This window comes from Hevea brasiliensis, chromosome 15, assembly GCF_030052815.1.
Source record: "Hevea brasiliensis isolate MT/VB/25A 57/8 chromosome 15, ASM3005281v1, whole genome shotgun sequence".
Taxonomy (NCBI): domain Eukaryota; kingdom Viridiplantae; phylum Streptophyta; class Magnoliopsida; order Malpighiales; family Euphorbiaceae; genus Hevea; species Hevea brasiliensis.
The window spans coordinates 59,071,829-59,090,202 of record NC_079507.1 but is presented as its reverse complement, the minus strand read 5'-3'; the positions used below and the strand labels follow the sequence as shown (position 1 = coordinate 59,090,202).

Below are 18,374 nucleotides of genomic sequence, written 5' to 3'. Positions count from 1 at the left end.
TTTTTATTAGCCTTCAATTAAAGTATAATATATATGAATAACAACATTTATTATCATATAAATTTAATTAAATTTATATAAAATGATTTTTTTAGTGAAATACAATGAATTTTATGGTATGATTTAGATTTTTCACAATTATAATTAATAATAAATAAATATTACTTAAAATTAAGAAAATCTAATTAAAATAAAAAATAAAGGAAAATTTAAATAGCATTGTCTTTTATTATTATTATTATTATTTTAAATAATTTTTATAATTATATCATACAATCAAATAAATTAAATGTGATCATATTTTATATAGCAATAAAATATAATCATATTTAAAAAAAAAAAAAGCACTTACACTCCCCCTACTGCAAAAAAAAAAAAAAAAGACACGTGCAAAGCAGGTGACTTGCCAAAAAATGGGGATAAAGAATAAAAATGGGAAGGAAAAGGTGAAATAGTGGCGAAAGAAAACGAGCGGGAGCTGCGCATAACTTGCAAGCAAAGTGGGGAGAAAATAAAGGCACGAAAGAAAAAGGAAAAGAAAACGTTCCCCTTTCTCTTTCTCTAGCGAGTCTCTCGAGTTTTATTTTTATTATTTCGATCGATTTTCTCTCTGCAACTAACCAGAAAATAACTGACAACAATTAAGTGCATAAAAGCAAAAAGGAATTAGGTTTTATTCATTTCCACTGCAATATTTGTTGGAGAAATGGACGATGAGGTTGTTCAGCGAGTTCTTCAAGAAGGAGGCCGTGATTTTTTCCAACAACCACCCTCCACTTCCTCCATCCTCCAATCCCTCCCTCTCCATGCGGTACTCCTCTTCTCACCAATTTCTTATATTCATTTGTTTTTAAATAATTATACTTTTGTTTCTGTAGATTTGTAGTGGTAATGCTTTCTGTGCAATCGGTTCCTCGTTGAATTAGTAACAAATGTTACTCAATTTGGTAGTTTCGTTTACAATTTCGATTCTAATTTCAATTATGCATTCATCAATATATACAATTTATTTATTCATCGCTTTGCATGTCAACGTTAAGTTATATTTTCATGTATTATAAGATCAATTTTCGAAATGATAGGATATTTCCATGTCATTAACGTTGGTCCTCTTTAGAATTGAGATTTAATTTCGTATAATTATTGTGAAATTGTTTTGGGGTGCAGTCTTTTGATCGTGGATTTTACTTGTTAGTAAAATCCATTCAAGAACTCAGAGAGAGAAAGGAGGGTCTTGTTACAGTTGGCATTGGTGGTCCTAGCGGTTCGGGCAAAACAAGGTAATTATGCTTTATAAATATGTTTTTATTACTTTTGAAATTTCTTTGGGGGAAGACTTGTACAGTTTGTTTTCACTTTCTAATTTGTTTTGCTCATTCGATGATCCATAAAGCTTAGCAGAGAAGGTAGCATCTGTAATTGGTTGCACTGTTATATCAATGGAGAATTATCGATATGGAACTGATGATGGGAATGATTTGGATTCAATTGATTTTGATGCATTAGTCCATAATCTTGAGGTTTGTATTTTCTTTCTGTTTCTTAATAGTGGTACTCAAATGTTTTATACTGGATGTAACTGGATTACTAAATGAAAGGTTTCTACAGTTTTAAGTTGACTATTATTGTAGTTTTCCAAAAGTTTTGAAGTCATTGATAAGTAAACTATGGGCTTATTTGTTGTGGCGGAAATCTGTTTGCTGATCAGGTCAAAACAAGAAGTATATTATCTCATCAATGCTGCACTGAACAACTTACAATAATGTGCTTTGCTTTAATACATTTGTTCTTGTGTTTACTTATATGGTTGAGTTTTATGTTGAAAATAGGATTTGATGAAAGGTAAAGACACTTCTATACCAGTGTTTGATTATCAACAGAAGAGACGTGTTGGTTCAAAGAGAATAAACAGTGTTTCATCTGGAGTGGTAAGTCAGTGTAACTAGCAGTTATTATGATTAACCAATTATTCCAAGGAGTTCATTTCTCTTCATTTTGTTCTTAGGTAATAGTTGATGGTACTTATGCTTTGCATGCAAGATTGCGCTCTTTGCTTGATATTCGGGTGGCTGTGGTAACTTTCTAATCCTAAGGAGTAACACTTTGATTTGAATCATTAGTTTTTGAAGTTAAGTTACTAGTTGATTTTACTTTTTAGTTATGGATACATTGAATTCAAAATACGGTTGGTGGATCAGGTTGGTGGAGTTCATTTTAGTCTTCTTTCCAAAGTTCGATATGACATAGGAGATTCTTGTTCTTTGGATTACCTTATCGACAGTATTTTCCCTTTGTTTAGAAAACACATTGAGCCAGATCTTCATCATGCACAGGTTGGTGTTACAATGTCCTAATGTTTTGAAGTTTTAACTGCTGGTTCATTATATCATGGATTTATTGTGCAGATTAGGATAAACAACAGCTTTGTATCTTCATTTAGAGAAGCAATTTACAAGTTGAAATGCAGGAGTGAGGTCCGCACTTCTTCTGTAGCCCTTCTTTATTAATTATCGTAACAATTTACATGCATGAGAAGTACTCTTGTTCTTGTTTACACTGCTACATTTGCTTTATGAGTCAGGTAGCTACTTAGTACACGATTAGTTGAAAATTTGGCACACCCTTAATGCCAATATAAAATTTAATGGAACCTTTTGAAAATTCAAAATTTACTTGTGGTTGAGGAAAGCCCAAAAAATTTCTTGTTTTCTTTTTCTTTCCCCCAACTTAACTCATAAGATGTGCACAGAGGAGGCATTTCCTGGTTAATAAAAGTTCATTTGGTGGAAAATTCTTGCGTTACATTTGACGTCATACTGGTAAAAAAATGTAATTTTTTTTTTTTTTAAGTTGCTGTTTTAGATAGAAATTAACAGAAGCAGTTGATGGAATAAAAGAAAACTTCTCCTAGATAGAAGTTTGACATGTATTCACAGTTAGAATTGCTTTCCTCTAATGAAGCTTGTTTCACTTGTGGCAATTTGAACCAGTGCTGTTTGAAGCTTGCTCAATTTTGTTAGGCTTAGCATGCTCTTTATGTATCATGGTTTGTAATTATGCGTCACTAATGTGTCATGGATGTGTTAGTATCGATAGAATGACTAAAGAAGGATTTTCCAATATTTATGATGTAACTTTTCTTGATAAACGTTCAAATCAATCAATAGGAAATGAATGCTCTTTTTTTTTCCTTTCGCCTTTCCCCAAGTCTAAAATGAAATTGCATGGGCTGTTCCATAGCATTTACATGGCCTTAGTCAAAGCACTGAATGTTGCATGTCTTGTTTTATTGCCTTTATTAATTTCTAACATTGTTGCTTGTGAAAAGATTCTCTGGAATTGTCCTTTCTTGAATTTTTTGTTACTGCACACATCCTTAAGTTTTTTCCCCCCTCTTTTTCTGTTTAAAACTTATGGTTAGTTGTTAGTAAATACTCACTCTTTGGAACCTCTGGTAACATGTTAAAATATTGTGACAGTCTCCAGATGTGTCTGCTTATGCCTTTCAAGGAGCAGAGCCACAAATAGATAAGTGAGTTGTTCTCCTAGACTCTTGCTCTTTTTTTACCATAGTATCAGTATAAAGAAAATTAATATTTTGTTCTCTTAGCAGTTTTATTGAGATGTACCTTAGGGCACCATCAGCAAGTGAAGAAGCACGAATCAGTGACTGGATTAAGGTGCGGCAATCTGGTATTAAATACTATCTGTCACTTGGGGATCAGAGGATTGTTGATAAAAATTTCATTATCAGGCCAAAAGCTGAGTTTGAGGTAAGGGTTCTCAATTGCAATTCTAGCATAAACGTGGATATTGAAGATTGTTATCAATATTCAATTTGATTTTGGTTTATAATGTTTTGCATGTAATTGTCATACCTGACTGGGGAAATAGCTTTAAAATTGAAATTTTACTTTCCAGATAGACATAAGCACTTATGGGCAATGGGGATACTGAATGTAATGTCTGAGTTTCTATTCTAGGCATAAATGTACAGATGCAGTTTTAAAATTTCCCACAAAATCTTCAACTTCAAAAATATTACCTGAATCTTCTTTTGCTCTGAACAAAACGATACAGTGGTTCAATACATTATGAAATGAAGAATGGTTTCTTATTAAAGTTTAAAGGAACTCATGGACCCTTGATTAATTCAGATTCTTCAACATATAGCTTGATATGGTAATGTGAATTGTTATTTGTAAGTTAATCATGCTTCACAAAACTACTAAATTTTATGGTACACTACAAACAATCTAGTCTGTCAATACGACAAATACAAGTTGAAGAAAAAAATGATAATAGGAACAATGCTTAAGGCTCTGAGCAATAATTTTGTCCGCATGGGCTCTGCTCCACAGAGGCAATTTGATATAGAAATTTGGATCCTGGATTCAAGTTGCAGGCTTTTCTCCTTGCTATAGATGCTGTTATCATTATTGAAAATGGTAGCAGACAATTTTCTGTGATGGCATTTTTAAGTGGTATTTAGAAACATTTGATCCCTGCTTGAATACCGCTTTTCATCGTTCATTATGATGCCTGTTTTTGTGGGACAACATTATCATATTACTGTAAATGCATGCACAGAACTGCTTAAAAATTAGATTGTCACCTTTTGTAGAATTTTTAGCTTGTCTGGTTTTACTTAATGGTTTATCTCATGATATGGAGACAGGTTGGAAGAATGACTCTTGGTGGTTTGTTGGCTTTGGGGTATACTGTTGTAGTCAGTTACAAACGAGCATCTACTTCTGTCAGTAATGGCAATCTTTCAATGTCACTGGAGACAATTGATACCCTTGGCGAGACATTTATGGTGCTGAGGGGCATGGATAGAAAAGTATGAATCTATCTTTCTACCTAAAGATAAAATCTGGGAGGCTTTAAAATTTATTTATTTGTTTCTTGGTCTGATATGCTTTGCCAATAGTTTGAGCAGGTAATTGGATGATGACTAGAACTGTTTTATGCATTTAGCTCTTCTTTTTTAAAGAAAAGAATTTTTCTTAAAAAAATTCTATTAACAATGGTGAAAATAATAGATGATTATTGGCATTGGTATGTGGGATTCACAAATTAGATTGTTCATCCTATAGAGTAAAATCTTTGTTTCTTACGACAAATAACACACACATTTGCATGCTCACGCACAAAGAAAGAATAAAAATGTGATGAACCAAAATAAAATTGGAAGTGGAAAGAATAGTTATGTCAGTTTTGGGTTGTTAGACTGTCTTCATGTAGAAATGGATATGTCTTGAAATACGGTCTCATCCTGGCAACATCTACACGAGTGTACCACTTTGAAAATGAGGAAACTAGGTGGACTGCTTATCTGGGTCTGTAACATTGTGCTTTTTCTTGTGTTCTTCATAAAAAGGACCATACTTGTGAAAGCGTATGCAGTTTATCAATAAGTTTCGTGGTAGGTTATGATTTGGACTTGTGTTCCAACATGCAGGTCTTACAGATGGATACTCTTAGGTGCTTGTGTTTAAATAACATGATAAGAGTTCGTAAAGCCTTAAAACATGCATGTTGTTTTCGGTTTCTATTTGAACAGTAAAATTTATACGTGTGTTGCATGTGATTTGCATAAATTTCAAATGCCTTTTGTTATGCAATTAATAGACTTGTTCAATTGTTTATTCCTCTAAGTATTAAAGGTTTAGAATTTAATGGATTCATTTAAATTAATACACATGGTTTTTATTGATTTGGAGAAGGCTTTTGATAGTATTCCAAGAGATGTCTAATGGAATGTGTTAGAACAAAAGAGGGTATCTATTAGGTACATACAAGTGTTGAAAGATATGTATAAAGGACCAACTACTATTGTGCGCACAGTGGGAGGGGACACAAGAGATTTTCCGATATCAATTGGATTATACCAAGGGTCAGCCATAAGTCCTTACATTTTTACATTAGTTTTAGATGAATTGACGAAACACATACAAGAGAATATTCCTTGGTGCATGTTGTTTGCGGATGATATTGTTCTGATAGATGAGACACGAGAAGGAATCAATAGAAAGCTAAAGCTTTGGAGAAGTACTCTAGAGTCAAAGGGTTTTAAGTTAAGTAGAACGAAAACAGAATACATGCATTGCAAGTTCAGTGAAGGCCAAACTGGTGATAGGGAAGGAGTTAGTTTGAATGGAGTGGTACTGTCCCAAAGTATTCACTTTAAATATCTAGGCTCAGTCCTTCAAGTAGATGGGGGATGTGAGGAGAATGTTAATCATAAGATTAAAGCCGGATGATTGAAGTGGAGACGTGCCACGGGAGTTTTATGTGATCGTAAAATTCCCAATAAGTTGAAAAAAAATTGTACCGTACAGTCACACAACCGGCTATGTTATATGGTAGTGAGTGTTGGGCACTGAAAGAGTCGTATGCGTCTAAGATAAGAGTTACAGAGATGAGAATGTTAAGGTGAATGAGTGGCCATACTAGACTAGATAAAGTCCGTAATGAGAGTATTAGAAAAAAAGTAGGAGTGGTGCCAATTGAAGATAAGTTGAGAGAAGGGAGATTGAGATGGTTTGGTCATGTGAAGCGTAGACATACGGAGGCTCCAGTTAGATAAGTAGAGCACATTAGGTTAGAGGATAGAAAGAAAAAAAGGGGTAGACCTAAATTGACTTGGAGGAGAGTAGTACAACATGACCTAGAAGCATTACACATTTCTGAGGATTTAACCCAAAATCGTTTAGAGTGGAGAAAACGAATCCATATAGCCGACCCCAAATCTTTGGGATAAAAGCTTAGTTGAGTTGAGCATGTGTTGTAACAAAAAAAAAGTGATGATTGAAAAATATGGGAAACATATATTAATGTTAAGTAGTAGCATTATTTAATAAATTATATTGAAATTCTTCTTTAAATATAAATTTTTATTGACATAGAAGGACTTGTGCAATATAAAATTACAAATTCTAGTTGATTTAGGAATATATCAGGAGTTGCTTATATTCATTTAGCTAATAGAAATACGCAGTTTACCATAAATTCATTGAAACTTAGATTAATTTCACGGGTTGTAAGGAGTACAGACATTGTATCAACAACAAGAGCAAGGACGTTACTGAAGTTGGTTTTCATATATATTAGCAAAGCCCCCAAAAACATCTTGAGAGTTAATTTTGAAATCTAAATTGAATGTGCATTAGCACATTTGAATTGCAAAGAGCATGCTCAGTACATATCCTTATACGCAAGTGTTGTGACCTGTGACTATTGTCTTTCCACTGCAGTTTGAGAATTCATATACAAATAAAAATGTTGTCTTACAAGTTACAATCGTTGTTAAAGAATCCATATTGTATTAGGAAACATAGAGTAATTGATTGAATATATAATTTGATTTAACTTCTTGTATATAAATAGGATTTTGTTGAGATTAAATTATAAATTATTTAAAGTTTTTTGGTTAATATCTATTTTTTTTATGTACTTTATAGTCCATGCTAAAGTTATACACTTTAAGCCACTTTTGTGTATATTATAGATGAGTGTTTTGCATGGTTTGAATCAGGTCTGGTGTCTCCAAGGATCTTTTGACGTATATTATTTCAATAGAAAGTGTCCCAATCATGGGAGATATTTCTTTCTATTATAGAATTAGCATGTAATTGAATAGGTTGATTTGACTACATTTTCTTTCATCAATGCATTTTGTTGGTGACAGGCTTGATATTTCAACTTTATTTTGTAATATATACATCTCCATTTTGTGTACATTTTTTTCCTGAAATATATAATATGTTTGGCTAGAAGTTATTAACTATCAGTCTATCATCTAATCTAATTGCAAGTATCCGATCGTTTTTGTCGTCACTTTGGTTCAGAACAACTAGAAATCTGGTTGGTTTTGCACTATTTGAGGTTGATTATTGACCAAGCTTACTTTTTATCTTGTTTATTCTTTTATTCTACAGACTGTTGGAGCAGAAGCATCAAGGATGGGTGTGAATGGACCATGGATCACCAAGTCATATCTGGAACTGATTCTTGAGAGAAAAGGTTGGGATTTAGCAACATAATTAATAATCCGGCATCATGATTATTCTATTACTCTACGGCCATGCATTTGTTCTTGTTTTTATGATTGCTTTCTTCAGTGAGCCAACTCCACTTGCAGGGGTGCCACGTTTGAGTACGCCACCACCTGTGTCCAATACTTCCATGACTAGTAATCAAGACAGATTGATTGCTGCCCCAAGGCCTATCCGTACTACTCCAAATCTAGTTATTCGGCTTGAGGATCTATCTCAGCCATGGACTCGGTCCCCAACAAAATCTCAAATGGAACCTCTTGTAGCAACATGGCGATTCATGCCATTGGATTCGCCACATACTGGAAGTTCAGTTGTAGGTAAGTCTCCTAAACCTAAACCTAAAACTATATTTGGAAACAAATCCTGGGAGGAAAGAAAATGGGATGAAGAAAATTTGAAGAGGTGAAAATTATTCCCTCCCTCTTTTGTTGGGATGAAGGAAGGAAAATAATGGGAAAGTTGTTTTATAATGGTAAAATTACAATTTTGCCTTTTTATAGTTGAATATATTGTTGGAAGGATAGTTGTATTTTCTATTTCAACCATTTTCCTCCCAAGTTTTTGAGGAAATTTTTTTGCCATTTTGAGGTCAATTGCACCAATCATCCCTCAACTTAAGTTGTCATTTCATTTCAATCACCCAACTTCAATTTCTTAAAATAAAATTACTCAACTTTAATTTTTTTTCAAAAAAGGTCACCCTAACCTGCAATAGCAAGATTCCAGATAAAAAAAGAAAAATAACTATTTGCCCTTCTTTTTCAAAAAGAAAATTACCATTTTCTAATTTTTCCTTCTCTCTCTCTCTCTCTCTCTCTCTCTCTCTCTCTCTCTCACATTCCTAATTGCTTATGGTCAAATTAATTGACATTATTTTTTGCAATAAAATTATCATTATTAAATTTGTTAATAAAATTATTTATTAATTTATATTTTATATTTGTTATTAATTTAAAATTTATTAAACTTTAGTTGAGTTCATTAATAGATAATTCTATTTGCCCTTTAATTTTAGAGCACTATTTTCTAAAATTTTATTTAAATTAAATAATATAATTCAAGTGTCAATTAATTTACTTGCCCACTTTAATTTTAAAAAATAATTTTCTAAAATATAATTTGAATTAAAAAAATTAGATTAAGTTTCAATTTAACTAGGATCATAATTACAACTTTAGATTGTTTTAAAGTAAAATAAGTTAATTTTTAAACATTAATGGCAATTATGTAATTAAACTATAATGGTAAATCCATAACTAATCTGGATTAGCCAAAGAGGGACACCCCTAAAATTTTAAAAATTTAAAATATTATTTTATTAATATATATTATTTTATTAATCTTAGTGTTTGATGGTTGAAGCGGTAAAATAGTAATTTTTGGAAAAGAGGGATAAAGTAGTAATTTTAAAAAAGAGGGTAAAAGTATATTTTTTTTCAGAAAAGAGAAAGTAAAATAATAATTATTTTATTTTTTTACCTAAAAAACCTGTTATTGCTGGTTAGAAGGACTTTTTTTGAAATAAAATTAAAGTTGAGGAATTTTATTTTAACAAATTGAAGTTGAGTGATTGAAATAAAATAGTTAAAATAATTACCTAAGTTGAGGGATGGTTGGGGTAATTAATCATCTCATTTGCTTTCGCGCTATTTTTATCTCTCCTAGAAAAGGGAAAATATAATCTTTTTAAAAATTTCCACCTTTCCATTCTTCCCATTTTCCTCCCTTTCCCATACATAGCAAATTTCTTTTCCTCTTGTTAATCAACTGTATTAGGGAAATGATAGATTTCTCTCATGAAGCAACCACAGATCCTTCCTCTTTCAGGGATACCATGAAACTTGTTCCAATGTCTGATTCATATGACTTGGATAGAGGACTGCTTCTTGCTGTTCAAGCAATACAGGTAAGGACTGAAATAAGTCAATAAAATTTCCCATGGGAGATTAATTGTATACCTTTAGGTATAATGATGCTTTTTTTAATAATTTTTTCAGGCTTTGTTGGAGTATAAAGGTCCTCCTGTCATAGTTGGAATTGGTAATACGTCTTTTAAAGATTGAATCCCTCTCTCTGATATCTTTTCTGTGTCAAGTTTATGTATTATGGAAGTGTTAACTCGTAGCATCCTCTTCTATTGAATCCTAAATATAGATGTTGGATGCTGACCTTATGAAACACAAAATTTGGATATCAGATTGGCATGTTATGATTGGAACATGCTTCTTCCTTTAGTAACTATTGCAGAATTATGGCTGGTACTTTAACAGGCACTGATGTCAAAGGTTGTTGAGGGATTTTATTAATTCAAATGACTGTGCTTTGCTCTAGAAGTTGATGGGGAATCAAATTCTTAATCATCTAAGAAATAAATTGATTCTGAATCAGAGACATTGTTGAAATTGAAGAGCGCAAAGAGAATATGATATTGAATGTAATAATAATGAATGAGAACCTATTTATCTTGACACAATAGTGCATACAAATCATGACTCTCTCATTTGCATGATAAGTTCTACAACTGGATAAGGGACAATCATTGGTAACAAAATCTATTTTCTGGTTTGAAAGCTGTGGAATATTTATTGGTTAGTATTAGCCTCAACTTGGGTTTGTAGGTCATTAGAACTACATATAGAGACCTAAATATCTTTAGTATTTAAATTGTCAATTGTTTTCTGTGAGGAGAAATTGATGAGTACTCAGTCTCTTTATTTTTGTAGTTCTTTTAATATCTTAATTGTGGTTATTTTCTACTCAAATGGTCCAGAAATGAGCCATGTGAACTACTTTAATAGTAAATTCTTATTTGGATGAAAAATATTAAACATTCAGGAATTAAAATAATGTCTTATTTTGATGTTGTTTATCAGTCACACACACATAGTATATAATGTCTTCTTTTTGCAGGAGGTCCAAGTGGGTCTGGAAAAACTAGCCTGGCTCATAAAATGGCAAATATTGTTGGTTGTGAAGTAGTTTCCCTTGAAAGCTACTTTATATCTGAACAAGTGAAAGATTTTAAGCATGATGATTTTCGCTCTCTTGATCTATCCGTGCTGGCAAAGGTAAGATGCTATTAATGGTGTAAATTTGTTTTTCCTACTCTGGTACATTTGGTAATTATATGTTTTTCTTGTCCAACATCTCCACTTGCGAAATGTGATGATCATAGTTAAGATGTGAATTCTTTAGCCTCATATACATTGCTCGACAAGAATATGACTTGGATTCTTGTTATGAACCTTACTTATGGATCTAGTTATGGGATGGTGAACAGGAAAATCTAGATAATGATCCTTAACTGAATTTCTCTTGGCTGTTTTTCTACCTTGTTTACCTTTGGTTGGTAGTTAGCGCTGAAGAAGATAGAACCCAACAATCTCTAGGAAATTTGAGATTTCCATAAGGAAAATACTGCTTACATTCAACACCGAAACATAATAATATATAAAACATGTATATCTGGAATTGCTCCTAAATGCTCTCCTAATTCCTAGGATTCATAACTGACATGTGTTCCAAAGTCTTAGTATCCAAAACAGACATAGTTCAACTGATCAATAAACAATTAGTACGATACTGAAAATAATAAATACTAATAATAATTTTAACATTGACTAGACTACCTTCTTCTTAGGACCATGTGTGAACCTCTTATAAACCTGACCAATGAATGAATCGTCCTTAGCGAGATCACTAACAATTCTCTATCTACTGATTAGAATTGCAGATAATTTTATTTTTTAGGAATAATAATTGGTGATATTTGGATAAAAGAGGATGTGCACAATTTATTTTTGTATTTTTATTAGTAGTTGCTGGAAATTTTTTTTACTCATGTTATAGTAGCCTTCATATTTGTCATTTGTTTACAGAATATCAATGACATAAGGAGTGGCAGAACTGCTAAAGTGCCCATATTTGATTTGGAGACTGGTGCTCGTAGTGGCTTCAAGGAACTTGATGTTTCTGAAGACTGTGGTGTGGTTTGTTATTATACTTGATCATATATTGTTCTTAGAACTTGCTTTTTTCAGTTTATGTTTGTTAAGTTGTTTTTATCTTTGTATGGCATTCTAAAATAAAGTCTAAAAGTCATTAGGGAAAAGTGAATGTTACAAGGTGATAAAGTTATGAAGTCTCATATTGTGTGATTTCAGGCCTTCTACTAGATTAAGTTCTACTTTATGAGGACTTAGAGATTCAATAATTTTTCCTTAAGACAACTGCATAGTTTCATATTAGTATGGCACCTTGTTCTGTAATAAGGCATTTACAGCAAATAATTATTGCCAATGGAAGCCTAGTCTTAGGCATTCTATACAAATTACTGGGTCGGGTCTATGGGGCAAGGCTTTTGCAACACATCAAGAAATTATCTGTACTCGAGAGCAGCAGAGATGTTTTTCATACTCTTTATGATATAAGAACTACGAAGCGAAAGAAAGTATGACAGACATGTTATACATTGTTTTTCTTGTTTTTTAATCACAATGTAGCGTTCAGAAGAAAGAGAAGAGAAATGGGGAAAGTAGAGAGAGGTGGAGGAAGGGGAAAAGGAGCACTAGCTATTTCAATCAATTTCAGAATTTTCTCACATTGTCTAATCTTGTTTCACTCTGATGAGTATTATTTAAACACTTACACAACATAAGTCTTGTTGAATCACCATGACCAAGCGTGACTTAAAATCTCTATGAAAAATTCTGGGGCATCTGCTTCTTTTTATCATTAGTGCCACATTCCCCTTGTCCTTTTTAGAGATTTTGGATGAAAATTTATTGTTGTTACCATTGATAGGGAAAGGAAACATGAAGATGTAAAGAATTTCTGAAGTATCCAATTGAAAAATGGTAATAGTGTCACTAATTTTAAACCCTGGGTCAGATCTACTCCCCATATATGGTTGAATTGAAACCATGCTACTAATGAGTTTTACTGAAGTTCAAGTAAAGTTGCTGGAGGGTAAGTGTTCTTCTAAATGTCTAGGCATTTATATCCGGTCTTTTTAGTATGACATCTGATATTTTTCATGACCAGAATTTTTTTTGTTAAAACTGTTGATATATGATTAAGTTATGCAGATTACCTTTTTTTTAGATAATTTTGACAGTGGATTTTAATTTTCATTTGACCAGATTATTTTTGAGGGTGTTTATGCTCTACACCCAGAAATTCGGGACTCACTTGACTTGTGGATTGCTGTTGTAAGATGATTCTGTACTCTCACTTTCAAGGTTTTACTTTCCATTGTGTGTCTAATGTGTATGTGACTGTATGTACTTTTGGTATGAAAAAGTTTTAGTTGTTGATTTGATGAAGAGTAGCTCAACTTTGTTTTTTGCAAAACTAGGTTGGGGGTGTGCATTCACATCTGATTTCTCGGGTTCAAAGGGACAAAAGTAGAGTGGGGTGCTTTATGTCCCAAAATGACGTCATGATGACAGTGTTTCCAATGTTCCAGCAGCATATTGAGCCCCATCTTGTTCATGCGCATGTTAGTGGACTTAAAGCTCCTGATCCTTGTAGTATTTTCTCTTGATTAGTAAATAATGATGTTGCCAAGATTTTATTTGGTCATTTCAATAGTTTTAGATTCACACATGCATACATGCAATAATTAAAGATATTAATCCTTCCTGTATGCAAAAATTTCTCTTGAAAAATTTTTGGGCTCTATCATTTAATAAAAATGATTTAAGATTTCCTAATGAGGAAAAATATAACCATATATATGAGTTTTTCATGAATAGCTTTTCAAGAAAAGAAATATGAATTTGTCACTGGGAATGGACCCAAATATTAAAGTTCAATCCATCGACATAATGGACAGTTTCTGGAATTCCTTTGTTTCAAGCCTTTCATGATGACAATTACCATTCTTGTCTTGTTCCATTACATTGATTTATATTCATGCTAGGTGCTGCATTCTAACTCTGCATGTGGATGTGTATGCATGTATTTGTGTGTTTGAATATACTGTTATCTTGTCACATACATCACAGCATTCTTCAACATGGTACTGACCCACGTAACTTTTATGATTAACTTTGGTCTTGCAATCTTTTCATGTAATTTCAGCTTAAAATTCGGAATGACTTTGACCCAGTGCTTTCCCCTGAGAGTTCATTATTTGTTTTGAAGAGTAACAAGCAGGTAAGTGCACTATGGACTTCAATCATAGAATCTTGTACTATGATTTCATCTGACAGTCTTGGTTTTGTGATAAATGAAGGTGGCTTATCAAGACATTGTAAAAATCCTTGATCCTGCAAAGTTATGTAGATCTGTTCAGAATTTCATTGATATATATTTAAGGCTCTCTGGAATTCCTACTAATGGACAGTTGACAGAGAATGACTGCATACGTGTCAGAATTTGTGAGGGTAGATTTGCATTGCTTATACGGGAGGTTTGTACATAATTTCTTGAAACTTATATAAGATATTTGTTCTTGTTAGTATTTGCTCTTTTTAATAATGCAGTGTACTCCCTTTTTTTTTCCTTTTTTTTTTCTAATGAAATTGTGATAGCCAATAAGAGAAGGGAATTTCATCATCCAACCTAAAGTGGATTTTGATATTAGCATTAGTACTGTTGCTGGTCTTCTTAACCTTGGGTAAGCTGTTTACTTATAGTAGAATACAATGCTTATTAATGTTGTTTTCATTGCCTGCTTTTCATCCTTAGATGAGACAAAAGCTACTATTTATTTGTTTGAACTTATTTTGTAACACTGGATACACAACCCATACATGTATGGCTGTCTGTGCTCAAGCAAGAAAGAGGGGGGAGGAAGGTGATTCTCCATCCAATACAAGTCTTCTGTTCTGCTAAGCTATCCCCCTTTTCTTTCTCTGTTCAAACTGTGCAATCTGCATCAAGATCCATTTGTCACATTTCCCCAACATTAGCTTCTTTCCAACTTGCACATGTTTATTAATACATGGCTCCAAAACGAAGGAAATAATCGAATTTTAATTGCAGATTTTAAATGCTGCAAAGGAATTATGTAGAATAACAAGTGCAGTGGTTTATATTTGTGAAGAAGTTTCAGAAAAGGAGTGAATTTAGAGAATATTGTGTCCCTGTGACTTAATATAAGGGAGCTGATATGCTCAAAATCTCTTCACTGTGGTACCTCTTGAGATCCATCTCTTTGTTTATCATCATAACATTGAGAGAAATTCTCCATTTTGGTATGAAGATGGAGAAAAATAATTTGCATCTTCAAGTATTAAATGCATATATAGTCATAAACATATATCATTCTTTTGAAAACTTAAATAATTTGCATCCTAAAAGATGCTGTTGCCCGCTTAGTTCTGCCTTTTAATGCTTCACTGCTGATATTCTACTTGTAAGACATTGAAATGTTGTGTTTTATTGTTTTATTATGTCAGGTATCAAGCTGTAGCTTACATTGAAGCCTCTGCATTTATCTACCAAGATGGGAAGGTTATATATGTGGATATCTTTATTTCTCTCCATTTTTTTTGCCATCACGTCATTTCTTCATGCAGTTGAGCATGGCTTGTGTCATATGGGAAATTTGAAATTAACCAGTAATACAATATTGACTTGATACTCTCAGTTGATCATCCTGGCTACCATTTAGTTTGGTTTTCATTATATTACCATTGTCATCAATTGTTGTTGCTATTATAGTGATGATTATAATATATTTTTTGACCCATGTTTTGCTTGTTGGGATGTGCTGAGACTGATTATAAGTAAGATTCTTGGTGGCTTGGCGAATCCCTAGCTTTGGCGCCTCTATTGTTGTATCATTTTATGCAACTTGGTTTCTGTTTTCTTATTGCTTGTTATTGGTGTAGCCTAAATATTTAAATTTGTTTCTGACTCTTAGATTCTCGTTGAGGTTGATCATCTAAAAGATGCCCCTAGTCCCTATTTACAGATTAAAGGGGTTAATAAAGATGCAGTCGCAGCTGCTGGCTCAACACTTAAACTGGATGGTTCATATACAACCAAGGTTTTGCTTTGAGTTTTTTTTACATGCCATAGTCATTGTCTGTTTGTATTGTTAGCGGTATCTTCAGCAATGGGATAACTTATGTCTTCATCATTAACTGACTGGCTCTTTTTTTATAAGAGTTATCTACAAATCATTTTGGAGATGGTACCGGCAACAGAACAAAGTTCCAGTGGAATTCACACACAGCAAACTGCAAGATTGCAGGAACTCGTTGAATTTATACAATATCAGGTATATTACTATGATTTAGTGTATGATAAACAATTGAGTGTGAAAATTTTATTTTTAGATGAACAACAATGGAATTAAGGTGGATCTTTTGGAATCTAATATGCTGTACTAGACATGGATGTAATGAGAGAGGGCTGGGTTCTCTTATTACCATGCTTAATGAGAAGACAAAAACCTCATTTTGTCTCTTATCTTCATTTTCTGTGAAGTAGCATTGGATCTACCTCATTTTACTTATATATGTGAGAATTCACAAGTCTGTTGTAGCCCTGTGGATGTTTTGCTTGTGCTCCTAGTTTCTGAACATGACATATGACAGAGCTTTACTGGCACAGCCACCATGTTCAAAGTGGTTCATACTATGGATGTTGGTGTAATTATAAATCCAAGTGAGAAAAAGAACATTATATTCAAAGTAGAGGGCCTAAAACTTTTGCAGATTTTAAGTCTGCAGATGAAGAAATATTTAAAAAATAGTTGCTATAGCATAACGAATCATGATGGTGGTGGTGGCAATCGAATAGCATGGGGAAAGATATCACTGAAAGAAAAGAAGGCTTATTCAACATCTACTATTGTTTGTTTCAGTTGATTATCTACTGATATTTGAGTGTTGCTATTAGAGGTGCCTTCTACAGAAACTTTACTTTTTTAACTTTGTTTTTTGTCTTCTTAACCATAGGATGGTGTCTCCAATTCATTAAGGGTAGTTATTACTAATGTAGACTTTGTCAAAAACAATGTCATCCTAAAATCTTCCGATATTTTATATTCCAATATTCTAATGTTAAGCTCATACAAGAGGGACATGGAAGCATTTTTGCAAGTTGATCTCTGAATATTTTCCAGTTTGAATGGTGCATTTCCTTAATATTATTTTAACTTGTCTAACAAGAAGAAAAAAAATAATACTATGGCCAAATTGACAGGGAAACAGCTCAGCTTCAGAATCCTCACCAATTAGGGAGGCGGCTCCTATAGAGGGCATAATTGAAGATATGCAATCTAGAATCAAGAGGCTGGAAAGATGGCAGACCATCAATACGGTACTTCCAATACCTTGAGATGATATATTTGGCTGCCATTCTGTGCATTGGATTTGATTTGAATTTGCAATTTCTGTGAAACACTTTTTTTTTTTTTTTGGTGGAATTGGATCTGGGATCTATGTTACCATTTTCCATATTCATTGGAATATCTGTTGGGATCCAACAATATAGTTGGAATTGGATATGGGCATCCTTATTTCATTTGGCCAACAGCCTAATATTGCTTCAGTTGAACAGTTTATTTGGAGTTTATGATAGGCTCTGCTGGTGATACTTGGCAGGTGTTATGGACTTTTCTGATGTCTGCCCTTGTTGGTTATTCGCTTTACCAAAGAAAACGCCAATAAACAATCTTTTGAGTATTCTGCAAGGTCTTCAACAATGTAGCAAGGAAAGGTCGCATTGCGCTGTAACAAGATGGGCTTTAAACCTGCCTCCAACAGGTTCACCGGGGTAATCATCGGCAATGTTGAGTCTAACAGGAACCTCTAACCAGAATTGTCTGTTTTATCTCAGCTATCAATTTCCTATGGAGATAAAATTTATACCACAAAAAAATCTACTCTTTTTTCCCCCAATAGAAAACAGCATATTAATTAGTTTCTCCCTTTTGTAAATATGTTTATTGGGAGCAGTTCAGAATTGCTAACAGGTTAGAGCTACCCTTGTATTGTGGCTTATTTATTATTTTGATCTGGGAAAAGCACAAAAAGAACTCTTTCAATCACCTTAAGTTCTTTCTTTCTAATTCATCTTAACATTTTATATTTATTTTTTTTAATATTCTTTCTTATGATCATAGGCTTAAATGAAGGGTTCAGCATACCAGTTAAAATGGAAATACCCAGATTTTAGGTGATTGGAGTGTTGAGGGAATTGGGTTTTGGTTTAAGCATACTGGTTGAAACTTCTCGTTTAACACTCTGTTAGTAAAACCCCAGACATAGGGTGTTAGTTTCAAAGAGCATGAATGATGAATCCATAAAACTGACCTTTGATAGCAGTAGTATAAATCTTGATTTTCAGAAG

The 18,374-nt window shown here is 33.0% G+C and overlaps 1 protein-coding gene across 6 annotated transcripts; it reads left to right on the top strand.

The window, feature by feature from the left end:
• Window positions 1-450: 450 nt before the first annotated feature.
• Window positions 451-18,072, top strand: LOC110668739 (uncharacterized). 6 transcript variants are annotated; one of them, XM_058136559.1, is made up of 26 exons: window positions 452-811; window positions 1,168-1,280; window positions 1,394-1,520; window positions 1,830-1,928; window positions 2,006-2,074; window positions 2,199-2,333; window positions 2,406-2,474; window positions 3,480-3,532; window positions 3,614-3,773; window positions 4,679-4,843; window positions 7,944-8,028; window positions 8,147-8,380; window positions 9,866-9,969; window positions 10,061-10,103; window positions 10,974-11,131; window positions 11,942-12,052; window positions 13,205-13,273; window positions 13,420-13,563; window positions 14,148-14,222; window positions 14,302-14,478; window positions 14,600-14,685; window positions 15,470-15,524; window positions 15,937-16,062; window positions 16,183-16,296; window positions 17,226-17,342; window positions 17,627-18,072. In XM_058136559.1, exons 1-26 carry the CDS (start codon window positions 707-709, stop codon window positions 17,690-17,692), a joined length of 2,859 nt encoding a protein of 952 aa, XP_057992542.1. In that variant the 5' UTR covers window positions 452-706; the 3' UTR covers window positions 17,693-18,072. The 6 variants fall into 6 exon arrangements, 5 of the variants coding, with proteins under 5 accessions (XP_057992542.1, XP_057992545.1, XP_057992544.1 ...); XM_021830095.2 differs by having other exon boundaries at window positions 453-811; window positions 9,875-9,969; XM_058136562.1 differs by lacking the exon at window positions 13,420-13,563 and having other exon boundaries at window positions 9,875-9,969.
• The last annotated feature ends 302 nt before the right edge of the window (window positions 18,073-18,374 follow it).

Excerpts from the sequence above, each read along its gene's own strand:
- LOC110668739 (XM_058136559.1), top strand. The coding sequence starts at position 707 with ATGGACGATGAGGTTGTTCAGCGAGTTCTTCAAGAAGGAGGCCGTGAT. Across the intron at positions 12,053-13,204 it reads TTTCTGAAGACTGTGGTGTG|ATTATTTTTGAGGGTGTTTA; the intron begins GTTTGTTATTAT and ends TCATTTGACCAG. Across the intron at positions 13,564-14,147 it reads CCCATCTTGTTCATGCGCAT|CTTAAAATTCGGAATGACTT; the intron begins GTTAGTGGACTT and ends ATGTAATTTCAG.